Source organism: Melanerpes formicivorus, unplaced genomic scaffold (genome assembly GCF_026170545.1).
Source record: "Melanerpes formicivorus ecotype bairdi unplaced genomic scaffold, bMelFor1.0.p_v2 SCAF_20, whole genome shotgun sequence".
NCBI classification, from domain to species: Eukaryota; Metazoa; Chordata; class Aves; order Piciformes; family Picidae; genus Melanerpes; species Melanerpes formicivorus.
Window position 1 is genome coordinate 345,283 of NW_027142372.1, and position 25,055 is coordinate 370,337.

At 55.5% G+C, this 25,055-nt stretch overlaps 2 protein-coding genes across 3 annotated transcripts in view; one reads left to right on the forward strand and one right to left on the reverse strand.

Moving 5' to 3' along the window:
- The first annotated feature begins 2,750 nt into the window (after positions 1 to 2,750).
- On the forward strand, positions 2,751 to 6,445 carry SLC38A8 (solute carrier family 38 member 8). The gene is made up of 10 exons (XM_068150456.1): positions 2,751 to 2,927; positions 3,420 to 3,618; positions 3,823 to 3,976; positions 4,109 to 4,213; positions 4,534 to 4,591; positions 4,824 to 4,938; positions 5,089 to 5,236; positions 5,313 to 5,512; positions 5,692 to 5,743; positions 6,272 to 6,445. The coding sequence occupies exons 1-10, from the start codon at positions 2,751 to 2,753 to the stop codon at positions 6,366 to 6,368; spliced, it is 1,305 nt and encodes a 434-aa protein (XP_068006557.1). The 3' UTR covers positions 6,369 to 6,445.
- The window catches only part of NECAB2 (N-terminal EF-hand calcium binding protein 2), a 103,200-nt gene continuing 84,589 nt past the window's right edge, over positions 6,445 to 25,055 (reverse strand). For both annotated transcript variants that reach the window (XM_068150457.1, XM_068150458.1), the window contains 8 exons: positions 14,055 to 14,191; positions 9,972 to 10,090; positions 9,728 to 9,807; positions 8,863 to 8,919; positions 8,629 to 8,741; positions 7,858 to 7,935; positions 7,413 to 7,504; positions 6,445 to 7,260 (listed from right to left, as the gene is read on the reverse strand). In XM_068150457.1, the coding sequence (XP_068006558.1) occupies positions 7,232 to 7,260; positions 7,413 to 7,504; positions 7,858 to 7,935; positions 8,629 to 8,741; positions 8,863 to 8,919; positions 9,728 to 9,807; positions 9,972 to 10,090; positions 14,055 to 14,191 (705 nt within the window). In that variant the 3' untranslated portion in view covers positions 6,445 to 7,231. The remainder of the gene's footprint in view (positions 7,261 to 7,412; positions 7,505 to 7,857; positions 7,936 to 8,628; positions 8,742 to 8,862; positions 8,920 to 9,727; positions 9,808 to 9,971; positions 10,091 to 14,054; positions 14,192 to 25,055) is intronic.

A 25,055-nucleotide genomic window follows, 5' to 3' on the forward strand; every position in this document is an offset into this window, starting at 1 on the left:
TCATGGACAGGGGTTGTACGCCTTGGGAAGGGCATTGCAGGAGAGAACATTTCTCCGTGTAGCCTGGGGCAAACCTTCCAAAGGGTGACCATGGGTAGGGTTTTGCAGCACAGAAGTATTCAAAACCCATCTTCCCTAACCTGGGGAGGTGGGTGGCTTTCCCCAGCCTATCTCTTCCCTTATGAAGATGAGGATGAACTGGAAGAGGCCACATCCTACTGTGATGCCCAGAGAAGGCACCAAGCATTCACTTTGAAGCCATTTTAGTGGAAGTTCATCAAGACTGAGGAGATGGTCCTGAGGTGGGGCTGCTTGTGCCATCCCAATGAGGCTGGAGCTCAGAGGTGCCCTTTGCTCCTCTTTCTGGCCATGTACCTATGCCAGCAGGGAGGGGATTTTGTCATAGAATCACAGAATGGTTTGTGTTGGAGGGCACTGTTAAAGGTCATCTAGTTTAATCCCCTGCAGTCTGCAGGGACAGCTTCAACTAGGTCAGGTCCATCTCACCCATGGCATTGGGGTTTCCCATAGGACCAACTGACAGCTTTCACAATGAGAGTAAAGGTGTGAAATCTCAAGGGTCTTACTTCAGAGAAGGGATTGCAGGTAGCAAAGTGCAGTTGTAGTGTGGGTTTTCATTGTCCAAAACAAGGACTGTCCATTTGCACCTCTGACTGTCTTCAATGATAATGATGTGGAAAAATATATCAGCATCCTTTTTTCCATCAAAGAGAAGGTAGGAGGGCACCAAGCAAGGGGACTCAGCAGTGCACCAAGCTGCCAACCCACAGGGACCCTCAAGTTACAGCTTGGGCCCCAGGGCCACTCACATAAATGGGAGAAAGGGAGCAAAAAAAATTGAGTGAGGGTGCTTAGAACCCCATAGCAGAGAAACCACCTGGGGCTGCTGTGCCAGTATGGGAGGTGGGCTGTGTCCCTTTGATTTCAGGGAGCCTGGAAAGATTTGGTGGTGCTGCTGGGGTCGGTGCTAATGAGAGATTACAGCTCCACCACAGCCTCCAAACCAGAGTCAGGCTGTATCAAAGCACCAGTCTGAATTAAGAGCCTTTCCCAGTGGCTGGTATTTTACAGCCCAGTGGCCAATTTCTAAATTGTAGAGGCCAATTATTTCCAAAGCCTTTGGTGTGCAGCTAATGAATGCCTGGAAGGGGCCTACTAGATGGTCATAAGCCCTAGAGGCCCTGGAGATGTAATGGAGGTGGCAGGCACAATTAGCTGTCCATAATTCCTCCTACCAGCTGATTAAAGTCTCTTTATCCCTCTTAGCCAGATCAGAAGGCCACATATTTGGGAAATAAAAAATGCATTAGGGGCTGTAAGCCAGCCTCAGGAGCCTGTGCTCTGAGTGCTGGGGCAGTGCCACAGAGCAGCTGTGGGTCTCATCCTGCATAGGGCATGGAGCCTTTGTCCCCATGGGATGTAGCCTCTTCCAGGCAGCATCAGTCACCACATCCTTTTATCCTGGAACCTCCTTTCCCTCGATGGAGCAGGGCAGGGGATGGGATGGGACAGCATAGCTCCTGGTTAAACTCTCGCCATTGCAGGAGCATCCTGGTGGGCTTCAACCTGCTGCAGAGACACCAAGGGGCCCTGACCTCATCCTGCACACAAGAAACGGTGAAGCATCCACCAGCCAAATAATCTGAAGGGCTGCAGCTGCCTCCGCTCAGCCTCCCCACCCCAGCATGCTTGAACATGTCCCATGGTGGGAATTTCATGTATGGAGTGAACACAGCTGGAAGAGGGAGCCCTCAGCCTGCCCAGCCTTGAGTCCTGTACTGGGAGCTGCTGGTTTTCCTAGGGTCTGGATGAGCCCTGTGAGCCTCGGGGCTGCCCGCACAGAGCAGGACGGCTGGTGCCAGACCACGAGGCTGCACAAACCGCGGTCCCTCCCCGTGCCCTACGCCACTCGAGCCGGAGTGGGAGTTGGAGTGCTTGGGTGGGGGAGAAGCTTCCCGCAGGCGGCTCTGTCCCTGTTCCCGCGGGGTCCGCGCGGCCCCGGCCTCATCTGCGCCCGCCCCCGCGGGGCCTGGTGGAGGGCAAGAGGGGAGGAGGGGCTGTGCCCTCCCTTCCAGCCCCGGCGGAGGGAAGGGAGGGGGTGACAGAGGGGCTGCGCTCCCCCTGCCCGCCCCGGCGGAGGGAAGGGAGGGGGTGAGAGGGGCTGCGCTCCCCCTGCCCGCCCCGGCGGAGGGAAGGGAGGGGGTGAGAGGGGCTGCGCTCCCCCTGCCCGCCCCGGCGGAGGGAAGGGAGGGGGTGGCAGAGGGGCTGCGCTCCCCCTGCCCGCCCCGGCGGAGGGAAGGGAGGGGGTGAGAGGGGCTGCGCTCCCCCTGCCCGCCCCGGCGGAGGGAAGGGAGGGGGTGAGAGGGGCTGCGCTCCCCCTGCCCGCCCCGGCGGAGGGAAGGGAGGGGGTGAGAGGGGCTGCGCTCCCCCTGCCCGCCCCGGCGGAGGGAAGGGAGGGGGTGGCAGAGGGGCTGCGCTCCCCCTGCCCGCCCCGGCGGAGGGAAGGGAGGGGGTGACAGAGGGGCTGCGCTCCCCCTGCCCGCCCCGGCGGAGGGAAGGGAGGGGGTGAGAGGGGCTGCGCTCCCCCTGCCCGCCCCGGCGGAGGGAAGGGAGGGGGTGAGAGGGGCTGCGCTCCCCCTGCCCGCCCCGGCGGAGGGAAGGGAGGGGGTGAGAGGGGCTGCGCTCCCCCTGCCCGCCCCGGCGCAGAGCGCTGCCAGGGAGGCGGCGGGATGGAGCGGGGCGAGGGCCGGCCCCTGCTGCCGGCGGCGGCGGGGCGCAGCGCCGGGCTCTCCTCCGCCGGGGCCGTTTTCATCATGCTGAAATCAGCGCTGGGCGCGGGGCTGCTGAGCTTCCCCTGGGCCTTCGGCAGGGCCGGCGGGGCCGTCCCCGCCCTCCTGGTGGAGCTGGTAAGGGGAGCACCGCGGCAGGACGGGGGCGAGGGGCTGCGGGCAGCGGCATCCCCAAAGGAAGAGGAGGACACTTCTGGCTTGGGGAAAGGGATGAAGGGACGGAGGGGTGCACCTGTTCCGGGGTTTGAGGGTCTGGGGGAAATCTTCTGCTTCGAGCCCACACAGACTGAAAGGCAGAGCAGGCAGAGCAGGACTGCCAGAGCCAGTACCGTTCCAGGGACCCTGTATGCATCGAGAGCCACACTCCCAGCTCACCCTAACGTGAAACTGGTGGCTGGTCCCCTTCACGCTCTCAGACCCCCAAACGAACCCCGAAGTGTAACACAGGGCTGCTTCTCTATCCTTTTGCTCGTCCCTGTTCATAGTGTTATCCGTGCCACAAGGCGACCTAGCCAGCAGCCTGCCCTGGCCATGCCCTGCTGGGTGTCCCTGGGTCCCGGGGGTGTTGGAGGGTCAGCGTGGTGCTTCTGCTGGGTCCTGTCCCCACAGGGCTCGCTGGTCTTCCTGGTGAGTGGGCTGGCGGTGCTAGGCTACGCTGCGGCCCTCAGCACCCAGCCCACCTACCAGGGGGTCGTCCGGGCAGTGTGCGGGGCGGCGGTGGGGAAGCTCTGCGAGGTTTGCTTCCTCCTCAACCTCTTCATGATCTCCGTGGCCCTCCTGAGGGTGGTGGGTGACCAGCTGGAGAAGTGTGAGTTGTTTCCCCTCACCTCATTCGGGGCTTGTTCAGGGCTAGTGCATCCTGTGAATAGCGGGAAGGAGTCCCACGTGGGCTGGGGGCTGCCCCGGGGTTTTCTTGTGATCCCCGAGGACACAGGACTTGCTGGTCTGATGCTTCCATCCCCCAGTGGGCCAATTTTGGGGATGCAGCTGACCCACCTGTTCCCCCTCACAGTGTGTGACTCCCTGTACCCCAACGGGACACTGAGTGAGAGTCCCTCGGCACCCCCCTGGTACATGGACCAGCGCGTCACCCTCTCGGCTCTCTGTGTCCTTGTCATCTTCCCGCTCTCTGTCCCCAGGGAGATTGGCTTCCAGAAGTACTCCAGGTACTACCTGGGCTGCCCCCTGTAGTGGCCTATCCCTGGGCACCCTGTAAACCACACCAACTCCTCCCGGGTGCCTGTGGGACCTCCAGCTGCTGGGGGTCGGTGTGCTGATGTTCTCTCATGCCCTGGCAGCATCCTGGGCACACTGGCCGCCTGCTACCTCACTGTGGTTATCATCCTGAAGTACTACCTGCAGGACAAGACCTTGGGCTCCTCTGAGCCTTCCCAGACCTCCAGGTAGTAGGGGTGGGGGTCAGCCCTGTGTCCCTCCCACCCCATCCTCCACGGCATCATCAGTGGCATGGGGCAGGGCTGGAGCCAGTGCAGGGGTGGGGGTTGAGCTGGGGACAGAGCTGGCACATTGATGGCTGGGTGGCACCCCCAGCCCCAGCTTACACCACAGCAATCCTCCCTTCTCCCAGAATCACAGGGTGAGAGATTCACAGGGGGAGAGATTCCCATGGTGGTACCCAGGCTTCATAATTTATGCCAAGGTCCCTTCTGCTTCTGAGAGCCTCATGCCCTTTGCTCTTTACTTCTTTCCACCCATGCCACAGGGTCTCCTCCTGGGCCTCCATCTTCAGTGTCATCCCCACCATCTGCTTTGGCTTCCAGGTAGGTCACCCTGGCCCCGCTGTTCCTGGAACCCTGGCTCACAGGGAGAACATCCCTTGCAGGGGGGATTTGCAGGGAGGGTGACCCATCGATGTCACCAGAAGTACCTGTGGGGAGGGACACAAGCTCCTGGGAATGGGGGAGAATGGGACAGGGCACCCATGGGTAGGAGGGAAGGCACTGGGGGTGGGGGTTGTCCCCGCACCACCCCTCCCCCTGCCATGCCTTGCAGTGCCACGAGGCCTGTGTGGCCATCTACAGCAGCATGCACAACCAGAGCTTCTCCCACTGGGTCGCTGTCTCGGTGCTCTCCATGCTCATCTGCCTACTCATCTACTCCCTCACCGGTAACCCCAGCACCAGAGCCCTTCATCCTCTCCTTGCCCTGGGGGGGGGGGTGGAGTGTCTCCTGTCCCCAGGGCTCATCCATCCTCCTCGAGGTCCTTCTTGCAGGGGGGATGGGGTGGGAGCATCCCACCTCCACGTTCTGCTGGCAGGGCTCTACGGCTACCTGACCTTCGGCAAGGCCGTGGCCTCTGACGTGCTGATGTCCTACCCGGGGAACGACCCAGCTGTCATCGTTGCCCGCCTGCTCTTTGGCGTCTCCGTTGTCACCATCTACCCCATCGTGGTGCTGCTGGGCAGGTGAGGGGGTTGGTGGCGAGGCAAGGGTCACCCCCCAGAGCCCGTGTCCCATCAGCCCCCCCGAAACCTCCCTTAGGTCGGTGGTGCGGGACGCGTGGGCACCCCCCAAGCGCAGAGGCAGGACGCTGCCCGAGGCAGGCGAGCGGTGGAGCCGGGTGGCCCTGACGGTGGCCTGGATGGCCAGCACCCTCGTCATCGCCCTCTTCGTCCCGGACATCGGCAAGGTCATCGAGCTCATCGGGGGCATCAGCGCCTTCTTCATCTTCATCTTCCCAGGCAAGAGCGAGCGGTGGGAGGGAGGAAAGGGATTGCCGCTGCCAAGGGCAGCGCTGCAGGAAGGGGCTGTGGTGGTGGTGTCCCCTTCTGCTCCCCTTCTGAGGGTGCAGGGCTGTGTTGGTGGGGGCCTGGGTGCTGGATGATGTGACGCTGGTGCTGAACCTCTGCCTTGGTGGCAGGGCTGTGCCTGGTGTGCATGACTGGGACCTGCGCCCTGGGGCCACGCAAAAGGTGAGTGTCTGCAGCGGGCAGGGGCAGGGTGCAGCACCTCATGACCCATGGCCCAGGTAGGGTACCTGGAGGTCACACTGGCTGAGGTGGGAGGCCTGTGAGGAGGGGGATTTGAAGCACATGTAGTCCCTGGAAGCAGGGGGCACTTGCTGTGAGAGACAGTCTGCTGTGGGGCCGAAGAGTGGGTATGGAGGGACGTGCCTGGGTATCAGGGGTGTGCCCAGGTGATGGGGACCTGCCTGGGCACCAGAGGTGTGCTCAGTTATCAGGGATGTGACCAGGCAATGGGGTTGTGCCCAGATACAGGGGATGTGCCGAGGTATCAGGGGTGTGCCCAGGTGATGGGGACCTGCCTGGGCACCAGAGGTGAGCTCAGTTACCAGGGATGTGACCAGGCAATGGGGTTGTGCCCAGATACAGGGGATGTGCAGAGGTATCAGGGGTGTGCCCAGGCATCAGGGAGTTGCCCGTGGGTGGCATGTTACTGAGGCCAGCTCTGTCCCACTGGCCCCTCTCGTGTCCCCACAGGGCTGCTCTCATCACCTGGGGTGTCCTCTCCGTGCTTGTCGGTGCCTTTGTCTGCGGGCAGAGTGCTGCCCTGGCCGTGCTGGGGCTGCTGCGCTGAGGGACCATGGAACCTCCACCACGCTCCCCACCATGCCCCCCATCCCTGGACAGCCCCCAGGACACTAGCACACCGCTGGAGCCCATGGTGGTTTTATTTGATATCACTGTGGCCATCATAGAGTGGCAAATAAAGACGGGACAGGGTATCGGCCACGCATCCTGAGCGACCCCGGGCGTGGCAGGGTCGGGGCAGGATGGGCCAGACAGACACACAGACAGACCTACAGACCCCAGGAACCGGGAGGGGGAGCTGTCACCCTCATGCCTGCAAGGCATCCACTGCCACCCCACACAACCCAAGGACACCCCTGGGACCACCCTGGGAGCAGGGATACCCCTCTGCCACCACCCTGAGCCCCCTCCCAGGGACACAGGTTCCTGTCCCTGCAGGGATGCTCACTGGATGCAGCCTCACTGCCCCCTCCCAGGCCCCTATCTAGGTGGCCTTGGGGGACTAGCAGGGACTCCCAAATTGCACCCCCCAGAGGGTACTCCAGCCTCCCACTCCCATCCCTTATCAACTCCCTCCCCATCATCTGGCTGTGTCCACCCTGCCTCCCATCCATCCCCACCTGCCCATGCCTGGGGGATGCCACCCCTCACCCCAAACCATGCCAACCTCTCCCTGGCAGACCCCGCTCTGCCCCCCAACCAGAGACCATCCCACTCCAGGGAGAGGTGACCCGGGTGACAGGGTATCTGGGAGAGGGGGACCCATGGGGTGCTGGGGACACACACAGGGGTTTCCTTCACTGCAGACAGATCACACCAACACCTCCCACCACCCAGCCACACAGGGGGGGAGTCACAGCCACCCTGCAGCAGGGACAGGGGCTGGCGGACCACCCCCCCCAGAGGTGGTCACTCTCGGCTCAGGGTGCACCAGGCAGCTGCAGGGGAACGGCACCAGAGGGTCACTCTGATCCACCTTGTCCCTCCCACGCTGCTCCCCAGTCTGTGGCCCCTGCTCACCAGCAGTGGGAGCAGTGCTGGCCACCCGAGGGTCCACGTCCCCCACCCCGTGGGGCTGCCACTTTCCTACCTGGCACAGCCACACTAGAGATGGCCTCAGGCTGGCTCAACGTGTCCACCTTGACATGCTGGAAGCCCTTGTAGATGGCACTCTGCAGGTGCCTGCGCCCAGCAGGAGAGAGTGAGTGACAGTGTCCACTGAAATCACCCTCCCAGCCCCCTGCAACTCTCTGGGCTCTGGCAGGGGCTGGGAGCCTTCTCGCCCTTCCCTTGGGCAAAGCACCCTGCCATGATTCAGGACAGTGAGACCTCCCATCCTCCATGTCCAAAGGCAGCTTCAGGTGAGAGATGGACAGACACCTCCCATGCCACCCTGTCCCCTTTACAATGATAGCCCCAGGACAGACAGCCCTGCCTCTGCCATCAGACAGAGCTTGGGGCTCAGCAGTTCCAATATCCCTCCATGCCTGAGCACCCCAGCAAAGGAAGAGCTTTTTTGCAACCCCCTCCCCTACCTCTTCCAGTCCTCCTCAGTCTCCCAGAACTCATAGATGATGAAGGTGACTCCATCAGGCAGCTTCACCCCGGTGACACTGGCAGGAGCAGGGAGAGCAGTGAGCCTCAAACCATGGGGTATCCCTCCTGCCTCATCACCCCACCAAGGGGTGACCCAAACCCCAGCAGCCCAGGTGGGGTGGGACTCCCTCCCTGCACTCCCCAGCCCATGCAAAAGAGGTTTTGTACCCCAAATTCTGGCTGGTTTGCCTCAGACCTTCATGTGGTGGGGTACATCTTGCTGCAAGGGCAGCACCTGCCCTGTGACCCCAACTGAGCACCCCCTGCCCTGTGACCCCTGCTGAGCAACCCCTTCCCTGTGACCCCAGCTGAGCATCCCCTGCCCTGTGACCCCAGCTGAACACCTCCTTGCCCTGTGACCCCTGCTGAGCAACCCCTGCCCTGTGACCCCAGCTGAACACCTCCTGCCCTGTGACCCCTGCTGAGCAACCCCTGCCCTGTGACCCCAGCTGAGCAACCCCTGCCCTGGGACCCCAGCTGAACACTCCCTGCCCTGTGACTCCAGCTGAGCAACCCCTGCCCTGTGACCCCAGCTGAGCACCCCCTGCCCTGTGACCCCAGCTGAGCGAGGACAGCTGAGCCCCCCCTGCCCTGTGACCCCAGCTGAGCCCCCCCTGCCCTGTGACCCCAGCTGAACACCCCTGCCCTGGGACCCCTGCTGAGCCCCCCCTGCCCTGTGACCCCAGCCCCCAGCTGCGGGTGGTACCCACTGGAAGCAGTCCCGCTCCCCAGCCACGCTCTTCAGGTACTGCTTCAGGGAGCTGCAGAACTCGCTCAGATGCTTGTGTGACACGGTCATCTCATCCCGCACCAGGAGCAGGTACTGCCAGCCCCCCCCAAACACAGCAGCGTGTGAGACACAAAAAACATGGTGAGAAGCCCCTCCCCACCTCCCCATCCCGCCCCCCCCGCCCCGAGTGCTCCCACGCTGCAGGGCAGCTCACCGTGCAAGCTGTGCTCTCGCTGTCTGACAGCCGCTGGTGCAGGTCGAACCAGAGAGTCTGGAAAAGGCAGCACAGCAATGCTGGGGGGAGTGGGCTGAGCACGTGTGTCCCTCCCAGGCCTGTGAGTTACTGTCCCCAGGGCTTGGCATAACGGGCTGTGTCCCTTCTCTGCACGGGATGGCTGTGGGAGCTCTTTGCAGGTTCACACCCTCCTGTCAGGAGCCTCTGCAAAAGCTGCCTGTGCTCCCAGAGCAGCCAGCATCCCCCACACCGTGTCCTTGCATCAGCCCCTGAACAGCTGTCACCTTTTCACAGTCCCCCTGTTGTCCCTGGGATGGCAGGAGCAGGGGTACCCAGCCCTCCTCAGTGCCCACTGTGCCTTCCCAGCCTCAGGCCTGCTCCTGTTTCCTCTATCAATCATGACTGACATTGTCCTGCCCTCAAGCTCCCCAGCACCTCTCTGCCTGCAAGCAAATCACCACCTTTCCCCTGATCCCTTCTGCTCTGAAGGTGCAATCCAGGAGGTTTCCAGAAATGTGGCCTGCACTGCAACATCTTCTCCATCAGTCCCTAGATGGAGTAAGATTGCCTCTGCAAGGGATGTTGCCTTCCTCCTTATGCTTCTTCTTGATTAAAAACCCCTCACAGTTAATTGTTCCACATCCAATAGCTGCTGCCAGCTGATTAGATGCTCCAACATCCCCAGCAGCAGCAGTCCAGCTCCCACCCACAGCCTGTTTACACCACAGAAGAGGGATGGGCATGGCCACCTTTTGATCACCTCCATCCCAACCAGGGCAGGGAGGTGGTGGGGGTGCAGGGACACCAAAGGGACAGCCCCATGTGTGGAAATGCTGATCCTTACCTTGTCCTCCAGCCTGCCAATCAGCTCAGCCAGCCTGTTGATCTGCCCCTCCAGCCCCTCTGCTTTGGTGTCAGGGGAACCTGTGTGGAGGACATGATGGCATGAGAGGCACCGTGGGAACCTCTAAGAGCCCTGCTGCCCCACGGGGAACTGGGCATCACTTCTGTGCTTCTGCAGCTCCCTTCCCCAAGCTCCCTGAGCCACCCCAGCCAGCCAGCACAGCCAGGAAAATGCCATCACTTACCAGTCTGGAAGCTCTTTCCATGCTCCTTGGGGACCACCCAGCTGGTGGGAGAGTAGCTGGGCATGGGGCTGTCATACCAGGTATCCACCTGCCCATGGCCAGCCTTGCTGGGGTAGTGCCTGCAACCAGAGAGCACAGAGGCCATCAGGGAGGGCTGGGCATGTCCAGCACAGCTTGAGCCACCAACATCAGACCCCTTGGAGAGGGGAAGCTGGCATGGGGAATGGGGCAAGATGAAAGCACCATCACTGGGCTGCTTCCAGATGTCACTTTTCTTTCCTGCTTCTGAAACATCCCAGCAGCCCCCCTGGCATTTGCTGCAGCCCATGGAGATTTTTTTCTCCCCCAGCCAGGCACAGCTAGCATTGGACATTTGGGCACTGATAGGTGTGCCCAGCTGAGTGGCTGCACCTCAGGGGGACCATTTTTGCAGTCAGGTGGCTTTGGAGACTAACATGGGAGAAGTTGCCCTCACTTGGACAGCACATGAGCTGCCCATGCCCAAACTGCTGCCCAGAAGCAGGAAAAGCCTGCCTGCCCTCCTGGCAGCCTGACCATTTATGCCACCAACAGGCTGTGGTTCTCCACTGCAGCATCTTTTCCACCTTGGCTTCTTCCTCTGGGGCTAGGAAGTCCATTTGGCCTGCAGCACCCCTTGGAGAAAAGGAGCATGCATGAATGCATGCATATGAGGCATCAATGACCATCCAGCTCCAGGCCCTCATTCATTTGGAAGCTAGAGACAAGGCTTTGCAGCTGCCATCCATGTGCAGTGAGATGGGAATGAGCTGTGGGAAGAATGATCCTCTCTTTCCTTCCTCCTCCACTGGTGGGAAGCCTGAGCTGCAGAGGGAGAGGCTGAGCTGCCCAAAGGGCTTCCAAGGTTTCCTTCCAGTGAGAGCAGCTCTGTTACGTCTGTGTGCTGACAAAGGTTATCCAAAAGCCCTGTCTGGTCTTGGCACCTCTGGCCAGCCATGCAGCTCCTGGATGAAGGCACCATGCTGAGCACTGGGGAGCTGATGGACATGACACCAGCCAGCATCATCCCTGCTCTCCTGCCCCTCCTCAGGCACTCAGCTCCCTCTTTACCCTTCAGCTCTATAGAATAGAATAGAATAGAATAGAATAGAATAGAATAGAATGGAATGGAATGGAATGGAATGGAATGGAATGGAATGGAATGGAATGGAATGGAATGGCATGGCATGGCATGGCATGGCATGGCATGGCATGGCATAGAATAGAATAGAATAGAATAGACCAGACCAGGTTGGAAGAGACCTTCGAGATCATTGAGTCCAACCTATCATCCAACACCATCTCATCAACTAAACCATGGCACCAAGCACCCCAGCCAGTCTCTTCCTAAACACCTCCAGGGATGGTGTCTCCATCACCTCCCTGGGCAGCACATCCCAATGGCCAATCTCTCTTTCTGGGAAGAATTTCTTCCTAACATCCAGACTAAACCTCCCCTGGCACAGCTTGAGACTGTGTCCTCTTGTTCTGGTGCTGGTTGCCTGGGAGAAGAGACCAACCCCCACTTGGCTACAACCTCCCTTCAGGGAGTTGCAGACAGCAAGAAGGTCTCCCCTGAGCCTCCTCTTCTCCAGGCTAAGCAACCCCAGCTCCCTCAGCCTCTCCTCATAGGGCTCTTTACCCTTTACCTCTTTACCCTCACCAGCTACACCAGATGATTTCAGCTGACTACTTTGGTGCAGAAGGAGCAATGTCTGGTGAAGGGTCTAGAGAACAGGTTCTGGTGAGGAGCAGCTGAGGGAACTGGGATTGTTCAGCCTGGAGAAGTGGAGGCTGAGAGGAGACCTCATTGGCTCATTGTAGTTGTAACTACCTGAGGTGAAGGTCAGTCTCCTCTCCCTAGTATCAAGCAATAGAATGAGGTGAAATGGCCTGAAATTGTGCCAGGGGAGATTTAGGCTGGAAATCAGCACAGATTTCTTTGCTGCAAGAGTAGTCAGGCATTGGCACAGGCTGCCCAGGGAGGTGGTGGAGTCACCATCACTGGAGGTGTTCAAGGATTGTGTGGCCGTGGCACTTCAGGACATGGTTTAATGGCCACGGTGGTCTTAAGCTGACGGTTAGACTTGATCTTAGACTTCTTTTCCAAACGAAACAATTCTTTGATCCTGTTCTATGCTTCTATGTCCAGGCTGCTGTTGTGCCCCCACATCAGCCAGCGTGGACTTGACCATGCCCACAGGAATGTGACAAGCAGACCTGGTGCTGAAGAACATCTCCAAGATAAGGAAAGAAGCACAGCGATAAGAGGTGGCAGGAAAACCCTGGCTGCTGCAGGCTGTGCAACAATCCCCCTGCCAGGGCTGAATAATCCCCTGTCAATAGGCAGGAAATTAGGCAAGAGCACACAGAGACTTCTTTTTTAATCACAACTTAATGAGGTGTCTCGGGCTGGGATGCTTTGCTCTCCCACTTGGTTTTACAGCCCTGTGTTTTGGTGCTTTTCAGGTCACCTCTTTGTCTTCAAACAGATGCACCAAATCAATTTTTTTTTTTTCTCTTCTGTTGTGGGTTGATTTTTTGTTTTATTGTTGTTGTTGTTGTTATTAGCACCATGAGAACCCAGCCACAATGCTCCTCATTATGAACTGGGCCCACATGTCTGCAAATAAAAGCCTGCAAAGTCTTTCATGGGCTCTAATTGCTCCGTCTGCTCTTGGGCTTCTGTCACACTCTTACTTGTTTTTTCCCCATGTGTTTTCCACGAGGTTTGCCACAGGCCAGTGGTTTCCTCCTAAAATGGGCAGAAGGCATGGATGTGATGTAATGAAATGCAGAGCATTCCTCCTAGGAAAGCTGATGAGATGCCACCAGAACTTCCCAGGGGCTCCCTGTGTCCCAGCCAGCCACAGCTCCTGTGAGACCCAGACCAATGTCACCTGGCGTGGATGCAACTGCTGCTGCTGTTCAAACCCAAAACACCAAGATCTGGATGGATGTTAGGAAGAAATTCTTCATAGAGAGAGTGATTGCCCATTGGAATGGGCTGCCAGGGGAGGTGTGGAGTCACCATCATTGGAGGTGTTTAGGAGGAGACTGAATGGGCTGCTTGGTGCCATGGTCTAGTTGATGGTGTTGGGTGATAGGTTGGACACGATGATCTTGAAGGTCTCTTCCAACCTGGTCTGGTCTATTCTATTCTATTCTATTCTATTCTATTCTATTCTATTCTATTCTATTCTATAACTGAGCACTGTGGTCCTTGGGGTGTCCCAGCAGGGAGCTGGGATCTTCACTCTCTGTGGTCCCTGTGCCTGGTCCCCTCTGCCTACCCACAGCTCGGGGAAGCCGAGGCATCCTCCCAAACATCCCATGGCTTCCTGATTTGTAGGGATGGCAGGAGAGAGAATCACTTCATGAGCAGCTAATGAACGGTTTCCATGGCAACCTGTCCTGGCCACAGCTGGTGGTGGTGGTGCTCTGGGGAAGAGAGTGACACTGTGACACCAAGGGGGGCTGCGCTGAAGTTTTAGCCCTCATAGCACTCCAGAAATCTCGCAGCTGTCTTCTCCAAGCTCGGTAGCACATGCTCAGCTGAGGGGATGGTGAGTCCACTCACATGGGACCAAGGGAGGAGGCACCTTTTGCCTCCATGGATGACTCTGCCTCGTGGGTGCCCCCGCAGGAAGGACAGGACAGCACCCCAGCACGGGAAGCCACACAACATGGGCGGTTGCCAGCACACCCCAGACACATCCCATGGATGGGACCAGCGGCTTTGCTAGGAGAAGCACCCCTGTGCTCACACCGCTGCCCAGCCTGGCTTCAGTGTGCTGCCCTTGTTTGCATCACTTGGGGGTGAAAGAGTCAAGAGGGACCCTTAGGTCTGTGAGAGAACATGGAACAGGCCAAGACAGAGAGGTGGAAAAAAGCTCCTAGAGCTGTCAGGAAGCTGGGAAGGGAGGCAAAGAGAAAGGAGCTGCTTGCTCAGCTGCTTTTTTCTCCTGCACACCACCTGATGCATTTTTCTTCATCACAGGAAAGCATCCTCCACCTCCCCCTCCACCCCCCCAGGGAGCAGGAAGGAAATCAGGTGTGGCAGACCTGGCAGGGTTGGTTTGCTCATCAATGGCATCCACAGCACTCTCCACAGAGCTCAGCAGTGACTGGGTCTGGTTTGCAGTCTCCTTCAGCAGGAAGCGCGTCACAAACTGGTCCACGTTGCTGCCACTCTCATACACCTGCCAAGGCAGACAGCGAGCAGGGTGAGAGCCTGCACCCAGCCAGGGCAGCCTCCATCCAACATACCACATGCAAGCTGGTCCCCTCTGTGTCCCTCCCTGATCATAAGGGCCACAGAAGGAATGAACACATACCCTCCCACCCTGTGGGAAGCACGTAACTCCTCCAGCATCTGTGGGTCACCCAGCACACAGCCCTCCAGCATCCATCAGCTCTGGGCCAGACTTGCAGAAGCTGTGCTGGGAGGGAGGTCACACTAGCACTGCTCTATTTACAGATAACCAAAGCAGTAGAGCGAGGAGTTTACCCAAAGCCCTCAGCTGAGCTCTTTACCCTGGGCTTAAATGGCCTCACTCTTGCCTGGCAGGGAGAGAGCCAGCAGGTGCAGGTCTGGAACGTGGCCCCTCCTGTGCTTTGCAGCTCCCTGCCCAGAGAGCTTCAGCATGTTATTTAGTGCCTTCATCCACAAGAGTATGGCCAAGCCAGTGCTCAAGTAAAAGGAGTTTGGGACAATTAACATGACCCTCAGCAGGCAGCTGCAAGCTGAAGATGCCTTCAAGCCAGCAGCAGCAAGCTCCGGCAGTCCCAACCTCCTATCCTCCACTGCAAGAGGAGAGCCTCAAGATGTTTCAGCTTTAGGGGTTTTCTCTGAAGAGGAAGGAAAGGAAAGCTCTGTCTATTTGGGCCCAGAGGAAGGATGGAGACAGCCTATAGAGAAGAAATGCCTTCAGCAGAAGACAGGCTGCTCCCAGGAAGCTTTGGTGGAGGAGGACAAGTTCTTCCAGTGACAGAAGCTCCTGAAGCAATCCAAAGGTGGAAAACAATAAAAGGTTTTACCAGCACAACTGACCTACCTAAAGCACCCCAGGGCCCTTCCCCAGCACAGTCCTGCTGTGCCCTGCCCAGGGCATGGTCCTGCTCCTCCAACTCCTGACAGCCACTGGCAAAAGTGGGACACTGGCACAACCAGACAGACACTAGTACAGCCAGAACACTGCCAGCACAATCAGTCCAGCACTGGCCCAGCCAGTTCAATATTTGCCCAATGCCACTCCAATCAGTCTAACACCAACCCAGTTGGTCTGACCCCAAGCTCTACAAGACCAAGACCAGCCCAGCCAGGCCACTGACCACACCAGGTTTGTCTGAAGCTAACCACTCAGCATCAGAGCTACAAAAAAGTGCAGTGATAAAACCATCTCCTCTAACCCCAACATCACTCCTATCCCTTTTCCCCTAGACTCATTCCCACCCACCAGTGCCTGCTGGGACAGGATGTGGCCCAGGCAAACCCCTGCCAGGCAGCCTGACCCTGTGTGCCAGCACCTCCTGCCATGAGACTCCTCTGGGACTCAGGATTCTCAGTGCTGTGATATGAGGACAGGCACTCCCAGCTCCCTGCATGCCACCAGCAATGACCAGGCTCAGGGGTGAGACCAGAGTGGTCACAGCATCACCAGTTTTCTGAGTATGCAGAGGCACAACATGAGTACTCCAGGTCCCCAAAGCAAATGATTCCTGGTTTATGGTGAAGCTATTATCAAGGGTTATTTCCATGGCAACTGGAGCAGCTCTGCAGGAACCCCGAGGGTCTTTGTCTCCTATTTTAAGTCATAAAAGAAGAATGAGATGAAGAAAAACACTTCTGGGGAAACTGGTGGCAGAGCTGATTCCTCACCCCTGATTTGGCAGAGGAGAATGAGTTTCTTGAAGGCTTCTTGAGCATCCAGTTAGAGGAGGGGTTAATCACTTCTCCCTAATACAAAATACTTGCTCTCCTCCCCACCCCATCCACAGTGCTTCCAGGGACACACATGGCATGGTGACCATCACTGGGTGATGATGCTGAAGCAAACTGCCAGGCAGTGTGCTGGATTCATGATCTCCTGACACACCTCTCTGTAGCACCACCGGAGACATAGAGGGCAAGGCTTGAAGCATTGCTTTGCCCTTTCACCAGCACAGCTTGTCCCAGGAAGCAGAGGTAGGACCAGCTCAGGGCACTCCATGAGCTGCAGCAGATCTCCATGAGGACCTTCACTGGGATGCTGCTTGGGGTTGGGGGGTGGGTGGGGTGCACTCAGCAGCACACATGGGATCCTGCCACCTTTTGAGCCTTTCTCCAAGCAGGACCATGCTCCCTTCCATAGTCCCAGTGCTCCCCAGCCCAACACAGTGTGCTCCACCAGCAGCACCATTATTCCACAGCCAAGGCAGAAGGAGGAAAGCTAGCATCAGTGCAGGATATGGGGAGATGCATCAGAAGACCAGGTGGGATAGAGGGGGGATCATCACAGCCTTAGAAACACAACCCTTACCACAGAGTGATCATCCCCAAGTTTTGTCCTTCCTCCATGGCCTGGTGATGTTTGCAGACAAGGTCAGGTGATTTAGAAAAAGCTGCTCACCAGCTGGTTGTCAGCAGTGAGATCTGTAATGCCCCCAGACCAGTGTGGCACTGCTCACCCAGGCAACTGAGCACAGGACAGTGAGGGTGGTGCAGCAGTGTCCCCATCCAGGCTGCCCCATTGGAGGGGCACTGCAGGTTGTCTCCCTCCCTTATTCTTTCCTCTCTCTGTCCCTCTCTTGGACATTAGGAAAAATGCCTGCTCCAAAAGCCCTGGGAAGAGGCTGCCCAGGGCAGTGGATGAGTCCCCATCCCTGGAGGGATTTCAAAGCTGTGCAGATGTGGTGCTGAGGGATGTGGTTTAGTGGTGACCTGGCAGTGCTGGGTTAACAGCTGGACTTAAAGGTCTTTTCCAGCCTAAAGGATTCTGTGGTTCTGCTGGGGACTGTACCTTAGTCTACCAGGGAGCAGAGCAGCAGATGCCATACCACAAGACCATGCAGCTTCTGGGGCTGCAGTGCCTTGCCTGGTACAAAGGCAATGGCTGCTGGGCTTTTTAGGCCAGGAGACCAGAGTCATGCTGAGCATGGACACTTTCTGACAAGTCCTGCTGGTTTTCCCTCACCCTGTGCAGGCAGGGAGAGCAATAAACAGGCAGCCTGGGACTATGGATGTGGCAGCTGGTGGAGCACCGCACCAGATCCCCTCTGTGGAAGGTACAGGCACCACTGCAAGACAAATAAACAGCAACAGAGCCAGTGGAGCGATGGGAAAACATTTGTTGAGCATTTGGATTGAGGAAAAAAAAAAGAAGTAACTTGGATGCAGTCACAAATATTCCTGGACAGCTGGGAGATCTCTGCTCTCCCTAGAAAAATACAGCAATACATTGCATGTTCCAAGTGAGTTCACAGGATGAGAGAGTCAGGAGTCTGTGATCCTGTGAATGTGCTCAGAACATGCAATATACCCAAGATACATGTGTGTGTCCTTTCCCAGCACCATATTATACAGCTCTAGGGAGGTTCTTCTTCCCCTCTACTCTGCCCTAGTGAGACCACATCTGGAGTATTGGGTCGAATTTTGGGCTCCCCAGTTCAAGAGAGACAGGGACCTGCTGGAGAGAGTCCAACAGAGAGCCACAAGGATGGTTAGGGGACTTGAACATCTCCCCTCTGAAGAGAGACTGAGAGCCCTGGGGCTGTTTAGCCTGGGGAAGAGAAGACTCTACAAATATCTGGGGGGTGGGTGTCAGGTGGAGGAGGCCAATCTTCTTTTGGTGGAGCACAGCAATAAGACAAGGAACAATGGGTACAAACTGGAACATAGAAGATTTCACCTCAACATGAGGAGAAACTTCTTTACAGTGAGAGTGACAGAGCCCTGGAGCAGGCTGCCCAGGGGGTCTGTGGAGTCTCTTCCTCTGGAGGCTTTTGAGCCCCACCTGGATGCATTCCTGTGCAGACTGCCTTGGGTGACCCTATCCTGGCAGGGGGGTTGGACTGGATGACCTCTGGAGGTCCCTTCCAACCTCTAAGGTTCTATGAGTCTATGACATACACACAGACATGCATGTCACACCTGCACAAGTCTTTACAGACAGTATATTCATTGTTGTACCACCTCACCCTTCATCTTCCTCTGCCGGGGAGGAGTCCCATACTGGGCTGGTCTCTTCTCCCAGGCAACCAGCACCAGAACAAGAGGACACAGTCTCAAGCTGCACCAGGGGAGGTTCAGGCTGGATGTTAGGAAGAAGTTCTTCACAGTAAGAGAGATTGGCCATTGGAATGTGCTGCCCAGGGAGGTGGTGGAGTCACCATCCCTGGAGGTGTTTAAGAAGAGACTGATGGGGTGCTTGGTGCCATGGTTTAGTTGATTAGATGGTGTTGGGTGATAGGTTGGACTTGATGATCTCTGAGGTCTTTTCCAACCTTACTGATTCTGTGATTCTATGTAATCCTCTCCCCACTCTGGCTGAGGAGGGTGTATTAAACCCATAAATCTCCTTGGTGAAGTCATGTCGTTGCATTTGGGATTTGGAACAAGTTCCTTGGCAGTTCCCTCCCTCCATGGCAGCCCCCCCTGCTCACAGCCCTGCCAGCAGCCAGCAGCCTGCCCGTAACAAAGGCATCGATGTATTAATCAGGAGCTCAGACAGGCTCTGCTCTAATTACAGCTAGGTTTTGATTAACTCTCACAGCCAGCCCAGCTCTGATTGCTACCACTAGGGATCTGATTGCTGCCTCTGTGGAGGAGGGGCTATTCCATGGGCCCTTGTGGTCTCCTCTGGGACCTGTCACCGATGAACACGGAGCTGGGGGGGGGGGGGGGGGGGGGGGGGGTCCTTCAAGGGGCTGATTGGGTTATTGTTTTAATTGAGTGCAGGTTTTCTGGGATGTGATTTGCCCTCCTGAGTGTAGGAGCGCAATGCAGGCATGGGGCTGGCCAGAGCTGAGGGCTGCACCTGTCTCCCCATGCCCTGATACCCCACACTGCTGCTCCAAGAACTACTGCACACAGCAGTTGCTCGTTGTTGTCTCTTTGCAGTGAGGTCTGCAGCTCCCCTGCATTGCCCTCTTCTCTGATAGTTATCCAAGCCACGTACCACATCCCCCACAGATGCTCCCAGCCCATCAACTGATTTTACACCCACGCCACACTGTTTATCCCGCGCTCCTTCTCTGTTCCAGAGGTGCAAAGAGCACGCTCCTGCTTTGCCATTCCAATCCATGCCTCAAATAAATGGGATAATGTGCTGCACTTATTTACCTGCACTTCCCTGCTGCCTTCCAAGGCTCTATAGCTAAATGTTGGGATTTCATTCCCCACCCACACGTAGAATCTTGTTTCAGCTTTAGGGAAAAAAAACAACACATACAGGTGATTCCCACACTCATTTAAATCAGGCTGAACTCCTGAGCTGGAGATTTGTTGGATGGAGGAATAGGATAGGATAGGATAGGATAGGATAGGATAGGATAGGATAGGATAGGAAGAATAGAATAGAATAGAATAGAATAGAATAGAATAGAATAGAATAGACCAGACCAGGTTGGAAGAGACCTTAGATACCACCGCGTCCAACCCATCATCCAACACCACCTAATCAACTAAACCAAGCATCCTATCAAGTCTCCTCCTGAACACCTCCAATGATGGTGACTCCATCACCTCCCTGGGCAGCACATTCCAATGGGTAATCACTCTCTCTGTGTAGAATTTCTTCCTACCATCCAGCCTAAACTTCCCCTGGCACAGCTTGAGACTGTGTCCTCTTGTTCTGGTGCTGGTTGCCTGGCAGAAGAGACCAAGCCCTACCTGGCTATAACCTCCCTTCAGGTAGTTGTAGACAGCAAGAAGGTCTCCCCTGAGCCTCCTCTTCTCCAGGCTAATCAACCCCAGCTCCCTCAGCCTCTCCTCACAGGGCTTGTGTTCCAAGCCCTCACCAACTTTGTTGCCCTTCTCTATTGGGTATGAAGCTACACCAGCCCATGCAGAGGAATATTGGGGTGTCCATGAAGGTCTGATGCTTTTTTTTGGCAGGCCAATGAGTCCAGTATATCTGAAATTCAAGCAACAGTGGGTCTTTAACCCTTGCTTAGCTCACTCTGGCCATTTGCCAGCCCAGCTGGCTCTCAGGAGCCAGGAATGAAACATATGTTCTCAGAGGCTTTTCAGCAACCCCTCCTGATCTCCTCTAGCGATTCCTTATTTAACGGTACAGAAACAAGTCATTAAGAAGATCAGCTCCTAAGGAACACTTCCCATCATCTTATTAAAACATTTGTCAGTCTGTCCTAGGGAGATTTAATGAGGTTTGGTTTTATTAATTCCACCCTGAAGAGTTATTTCCTCCTTGCTTTGCTTGAGAAGTTGAAATATTTATGGAGATAATACAATAATTGCTGCTCAGTGAAGCTGCTTTGTGCCAGAAGCTCTTGGAGGGGCACATCTCCAAGCCTTCTCTTTTAGAATCATAGAATTGTTAGGGTTGGAAGGGACCTCAAGGCTCAGCCAGTTCCAATCCCCCTGCCATGGGCAGGGACACCTCACACTACAGCAGGTTGCTCACAGCCACATCCAGCCTGGCCTTCAAAACCTCCAGGGATGAGGCTTCCACCACCTCCCTGGGCAACCTGTGCCAGTGCCTCACCACCCTCCTGGGGAAGAACTTCTTTCTCACATCCAATCTGAATCCACCCATTTCTAGTTTTGCTCCATCCCCCCCAGTCCTATCACTCCCTGACACCCTCAAAAGTCCCTCCCCAGCTTTCCTGTAGCCCCCTTCAGATTCTGGAAAGGCCACAATTAGGTCTCCTTGGAGCCTTCTGTTCTCCAGACTGAACAACCCCAACTCTCTCAGTCTCTCTCAGCAGTTCCAGCCCTCTGCTCATCCTCATGGTCCTTCTCTGGACACCTTCCAGCACCTCCAGATCCTTTCTGTAATAGGGGCTCCAGAACTGGACACAGTGCTGCAGGTGGGATCTCACCAGAGTGGAACAGAGGGGGAGAATCACCTCCTTCAACCTGCTGGCTCTGCTTCTCTTGCTGCAGCCCAGGCTCTGGTTGGCTTTCTGGGCTGCAAGTGCACACTGCTGGCTCCTGTTGAGCTTCTCATCCACCACCACCCCCAAGTCCTTTTGTTCAGGGCTTTTACACCCAGCTAGCTCATTAGTCCAAGGCTAGAAAGACTTTAGCATCACAGACACTGCGCTGCTGCGGGGTGTTCTGCTGGCAAGCCTTTGTTGAGGAAGGTGTTCACCATAGAGGCAGAGGAGGGTGAAAAATGTCATCTCCAGCATCCTGGCCTTGATGCCTACTACTGCAAAAGGGTGGCTGTGTACAGCTGCAGTGAGAAAGAAACATAAAAGCCTCATTGGGTGGCCTTGAGATTTCTGCATGGGATAGCTCTCAGGAGAGCCTCAGAAAGCTTAAACAATCCAGGGCACGAGCCAGAGACTGAGAAATAAGAGAAGGGAGAAGTGGGAAAAGGACAACATGCTTTAGCCACAGGAAATTGGGGAAATATTGCCCAGTTCTGAGTCCTCTGATCATTCAGCTGAGGTCTAAGCCCAAATCCCACTCCTTTCTTCACATCACAGGCCTTTTGTGTGCCTGTGATGCCCTTTCCCAAGCACAGTGGGTGCATACATCAAGGCACAGGCTGCTCAAAGCTCTGCCTCAGCTCTTCCAGCATCCCATTTCCATATGCCCCTGTCCCAAATCTGCCCAAATTCTGCCACAGGTTATTGATGTGCAAACCACAGTTGTGATTTTGGAGCTGTTGGGTGCTTGGACTTGCCCATACCAGTGCTGAGCAGCCCTCACTGAGCATTGTAAACAGGTGCCTAACCCTGGACTGTCATGGCCACGTTCCTGTGGGTATCAAGTGACTGGAAAAGGAGCTTCCCAATGCTGCTGAGCATCTCAAAGCTTCTTTGCTGGCATTTTTAAAGGTCACTATTTAGCTTGTTAAGCCTACAGGTTGTAAAATATAAATGATTCTGTGCCACCCACAGACTCAGAGACCCCTGCTCCATGACAACCCCACACCTTGCCTTTGCCTTGCAGCATTGCAGCCGGACCAGCCAGGCTTCCCTGCGCTGGATTCCAGCGAGACTGGCCAAATCGGCTGACATTTACCAAGCCTGGGGACACTGAGAGCTTCTCCAATATTTATTAACTCCAACCCTGGCCAAAGCGTGCCCACATAGCAACAGTACCAAACTGAGTAGGCTTTTCAAACAGAAACCAAAGACAATTCTGTGTCACCCACACCTTTCCTCCAGTCAAGAAACCCCCCAGTAACAAACTCATTGCCATGCCATGAAACATCCCTGTCAAACCTCACCCTGAGAGGACAGAGAGGATATGGAGAGGGACTTTTTATAAGGGCAATGGTTTTAAACTAGAGCAGAGTAGATTTAGATCTACACAGTCTCAAAATCCACCAGGGAAAGTTTAGGCTTGAGGTGAGGAGGAAGTTCTCCACAGAGAGAGTAATTTGCCACTGGGATGTGCTGCCCAGGGAGGTGGTGGAGTCCCCATCCCTGGGGGGTGTTCAAAAAGGGATTGGACATGGCACTTGGTGCCATGGTTTAGTAGTCATGAGGTGTTGGGTGACAGGTTGGACTTGATGATCTTTGAGGTCTCTTCCAACCTTATTGATTCTATGATTCTATGATAGATTAGACTTTAGGAAGAAGCTCTTTACTATGAGGGTAGTGAGGCACTGGAACAAGTTGCCCATAGAAGTTGTGGATGTCTTATCCCTGGAAGTGTTTAAGACCAGGCTGGATGAAGCTTTGAGCAGTATGGTCTAGTAGAAGGTATCCCTGCCCATGGCAGGGCAGCTGGAGCTAGATGATCTTTAAGGTTCCTTCCAACTGAAGCCATGCTATGATATCTTCCACCCACTCACTGCTTTATAAACCAGGCATGTGTGGCACTGTAATATCTGAGTGGCTGATTCCAGCTCTTTACTCATAATTGCCTGTTTTCTTCCAAAAGATGTTTTCTTATCATTAGAATAACACTCAGACCTGCCTATCCCTCCTTTCCCTCCCCTCAACTCTTAACTTGCTTCAAAAGCAGAGCCCCAAAACTGATTGCCTGGCACATAATCAGTAGAAGAAACCTGAAGAGAACAGACACATAAAGAGTTGATAAATGAAAGCATTAACATATGAAAGACCCTCAGCCTTCCCTAAAGGACACCAAAAAGGAAATGAGACACCTGTTCAGACAAAAAAAATACATTATGGTGGCATCACTTGGGTTTTAGAAGTCTTTTGCTGTAAACCCTTCCTTTTATCTCAGTATTGGACCCTTCTCAGCCCTTGCCTGGTCCTGGAAGTCTCCTGCCACAGACCCTCCTCACACAACGCCTCACATGACTGCTCTGTTCTCATGTTCTCATTTTCAGAGCCTCTCCTTGCTGCAATAGAATCTCATCATTCCTCATGTCAGCCATGGGGGTATGAAGGGTCCATGCCCATGCTGGCCCATGCAGGACAACCCTGAGGGCACTTTCACATCCTGCCCACTCCCTCAGCAGGCAAAGAACAGGCTTGGAAACAAAGTGTGGTCTCTTACTTTCTAACACTTTGGCTACAATCAGCCTTTTCTTCAAACAAGTTCCTAATTAGCTGCCTTTAGAATCCACAAGATAGTAAATTAATATGTGTTTTATTTCCCTTTAGCCAAGGAAACTACAGATTTTGTTTGCCAAACAGGACCTACTTAAAAGACCTTACAGATGCAACGACGTGGGATGGTCAAGCTGCTGAAGGCTCAGCCTGGTTGTGCCAGCTGGTTGTGTGTTGACTTGGGCCCTGCTTCTCCTTTTCTTCAAAGCTCCTCTCAGGCTGTTTGGCAAGACCACAGCACTGATGTCTGGTGGAATTTACTCCCTTCACCATGCAGTTTATCTAATCCCAGTAGCATTAGCCTTACAGCAGGAGGAAGGAGGAAGAAAACTACATCCTCCTACAAGAGGTCCATGAGAGCTGAAGCCAGGGCAGCATAAGCAGGACCTCTAGAGATGTTCTTCCTTCTGAGAGCAAGAGGAGGAGCACGAATTTTTCAGCTACAGACAAGCAGAAGAGCAGTGAATAAACATCTTTGTCTAAAAATAAGCTCCAAGAGAGACCTTCTTAAGATTCATCTCCCAGTCAGCCCCGCTGTGCTCCCCAGCAGTCTGGCAGCCCGGCTGGATCTGGAGGAAATAGCTCCGGATGGCAATCAGCTTTGTGGTCCAGAGACTGAGCAGGAAGGTTGGGGGGGGGAATTCTGCTCTAGCAGAAGTGGAGGAGCACTTTGTACTTTAATTTGCAGTTCGATCTTTTCTTAAATGAATGTCAGAGAGGAGTTGCAGAGATGCTTTCAACAGAAAGCGATACTGGAATTGCTCCGAGCTGTATCATTCAAAATACATCGGGAAGATGACTCAGCCCTCGCCCATTCACCGCCCCAGCGCCACTCCTTCCTGTTCTCAGCCAAAACCATTCACCAAGAATGCATCCTGAGCTGTGCTTCAAATCTGGGGCTTCCTCCTAGAGCAGAATCACAGACTTGTTTTGGTTGGAAGAGACCTTTAGGATCATCAAGTCCGACCGTTCACCCAGCACTGCCAGGTCACCGCTAAACCAAGTCCCTCAGCATCACATCCACACAGCTTTTCAGTCTCTCCAGGGATGGGGATTCCACCACTGCCCTGGGCAGCCTGTCCCAGGGCTTGGCAGCCCTTTTGGGGAAGAAATTGTTCCTCATGCTCAAGCTAAATCTCCCCTGGTGCAACTTCGAAGCCATTTTCTCTTGAACTGTTGCTTGTGACCTGGGAGAAGAGACAGACACTCACCTCACTCCAACCTCCTTTAAGGGAGTTGTAGAGAGTGAGAAGATCTCCCCTCAGCCTCCACTTCCAGACTGAACAACTCCAGTTCCCTCAGCCATTCCTCACCAGCCCCATTCTCCAGACCCTTCACCAGCCTCACTGCCCTTCTCTGGACATA

Bases quoted from the DNA above. Each gene is read 5' to 3' on its own strand.
- SLC38A8 (XM_068150456.1), top strand. From the start codon at position 2,751: ATGGAGCGGGGCGAGGGCCGGCCCCTGCTGCCGGCGGCGGCGGGGCGC. The intron at 4,214-4,533 runs GTAGTAGGGGTG...CCCATGCCACAG, and splicing joins GAGCCTTCCCAGACCTCCAG to GGTCTCCTCCTGGGCCTCCA. The intron at 4,939-5,088 runs GTAACCCCAGCA...TTCTGCTGGCAG, and splicing joins ACTCATCTACTCCCTCACCG to GGCTCTACGGCTACCTGACC.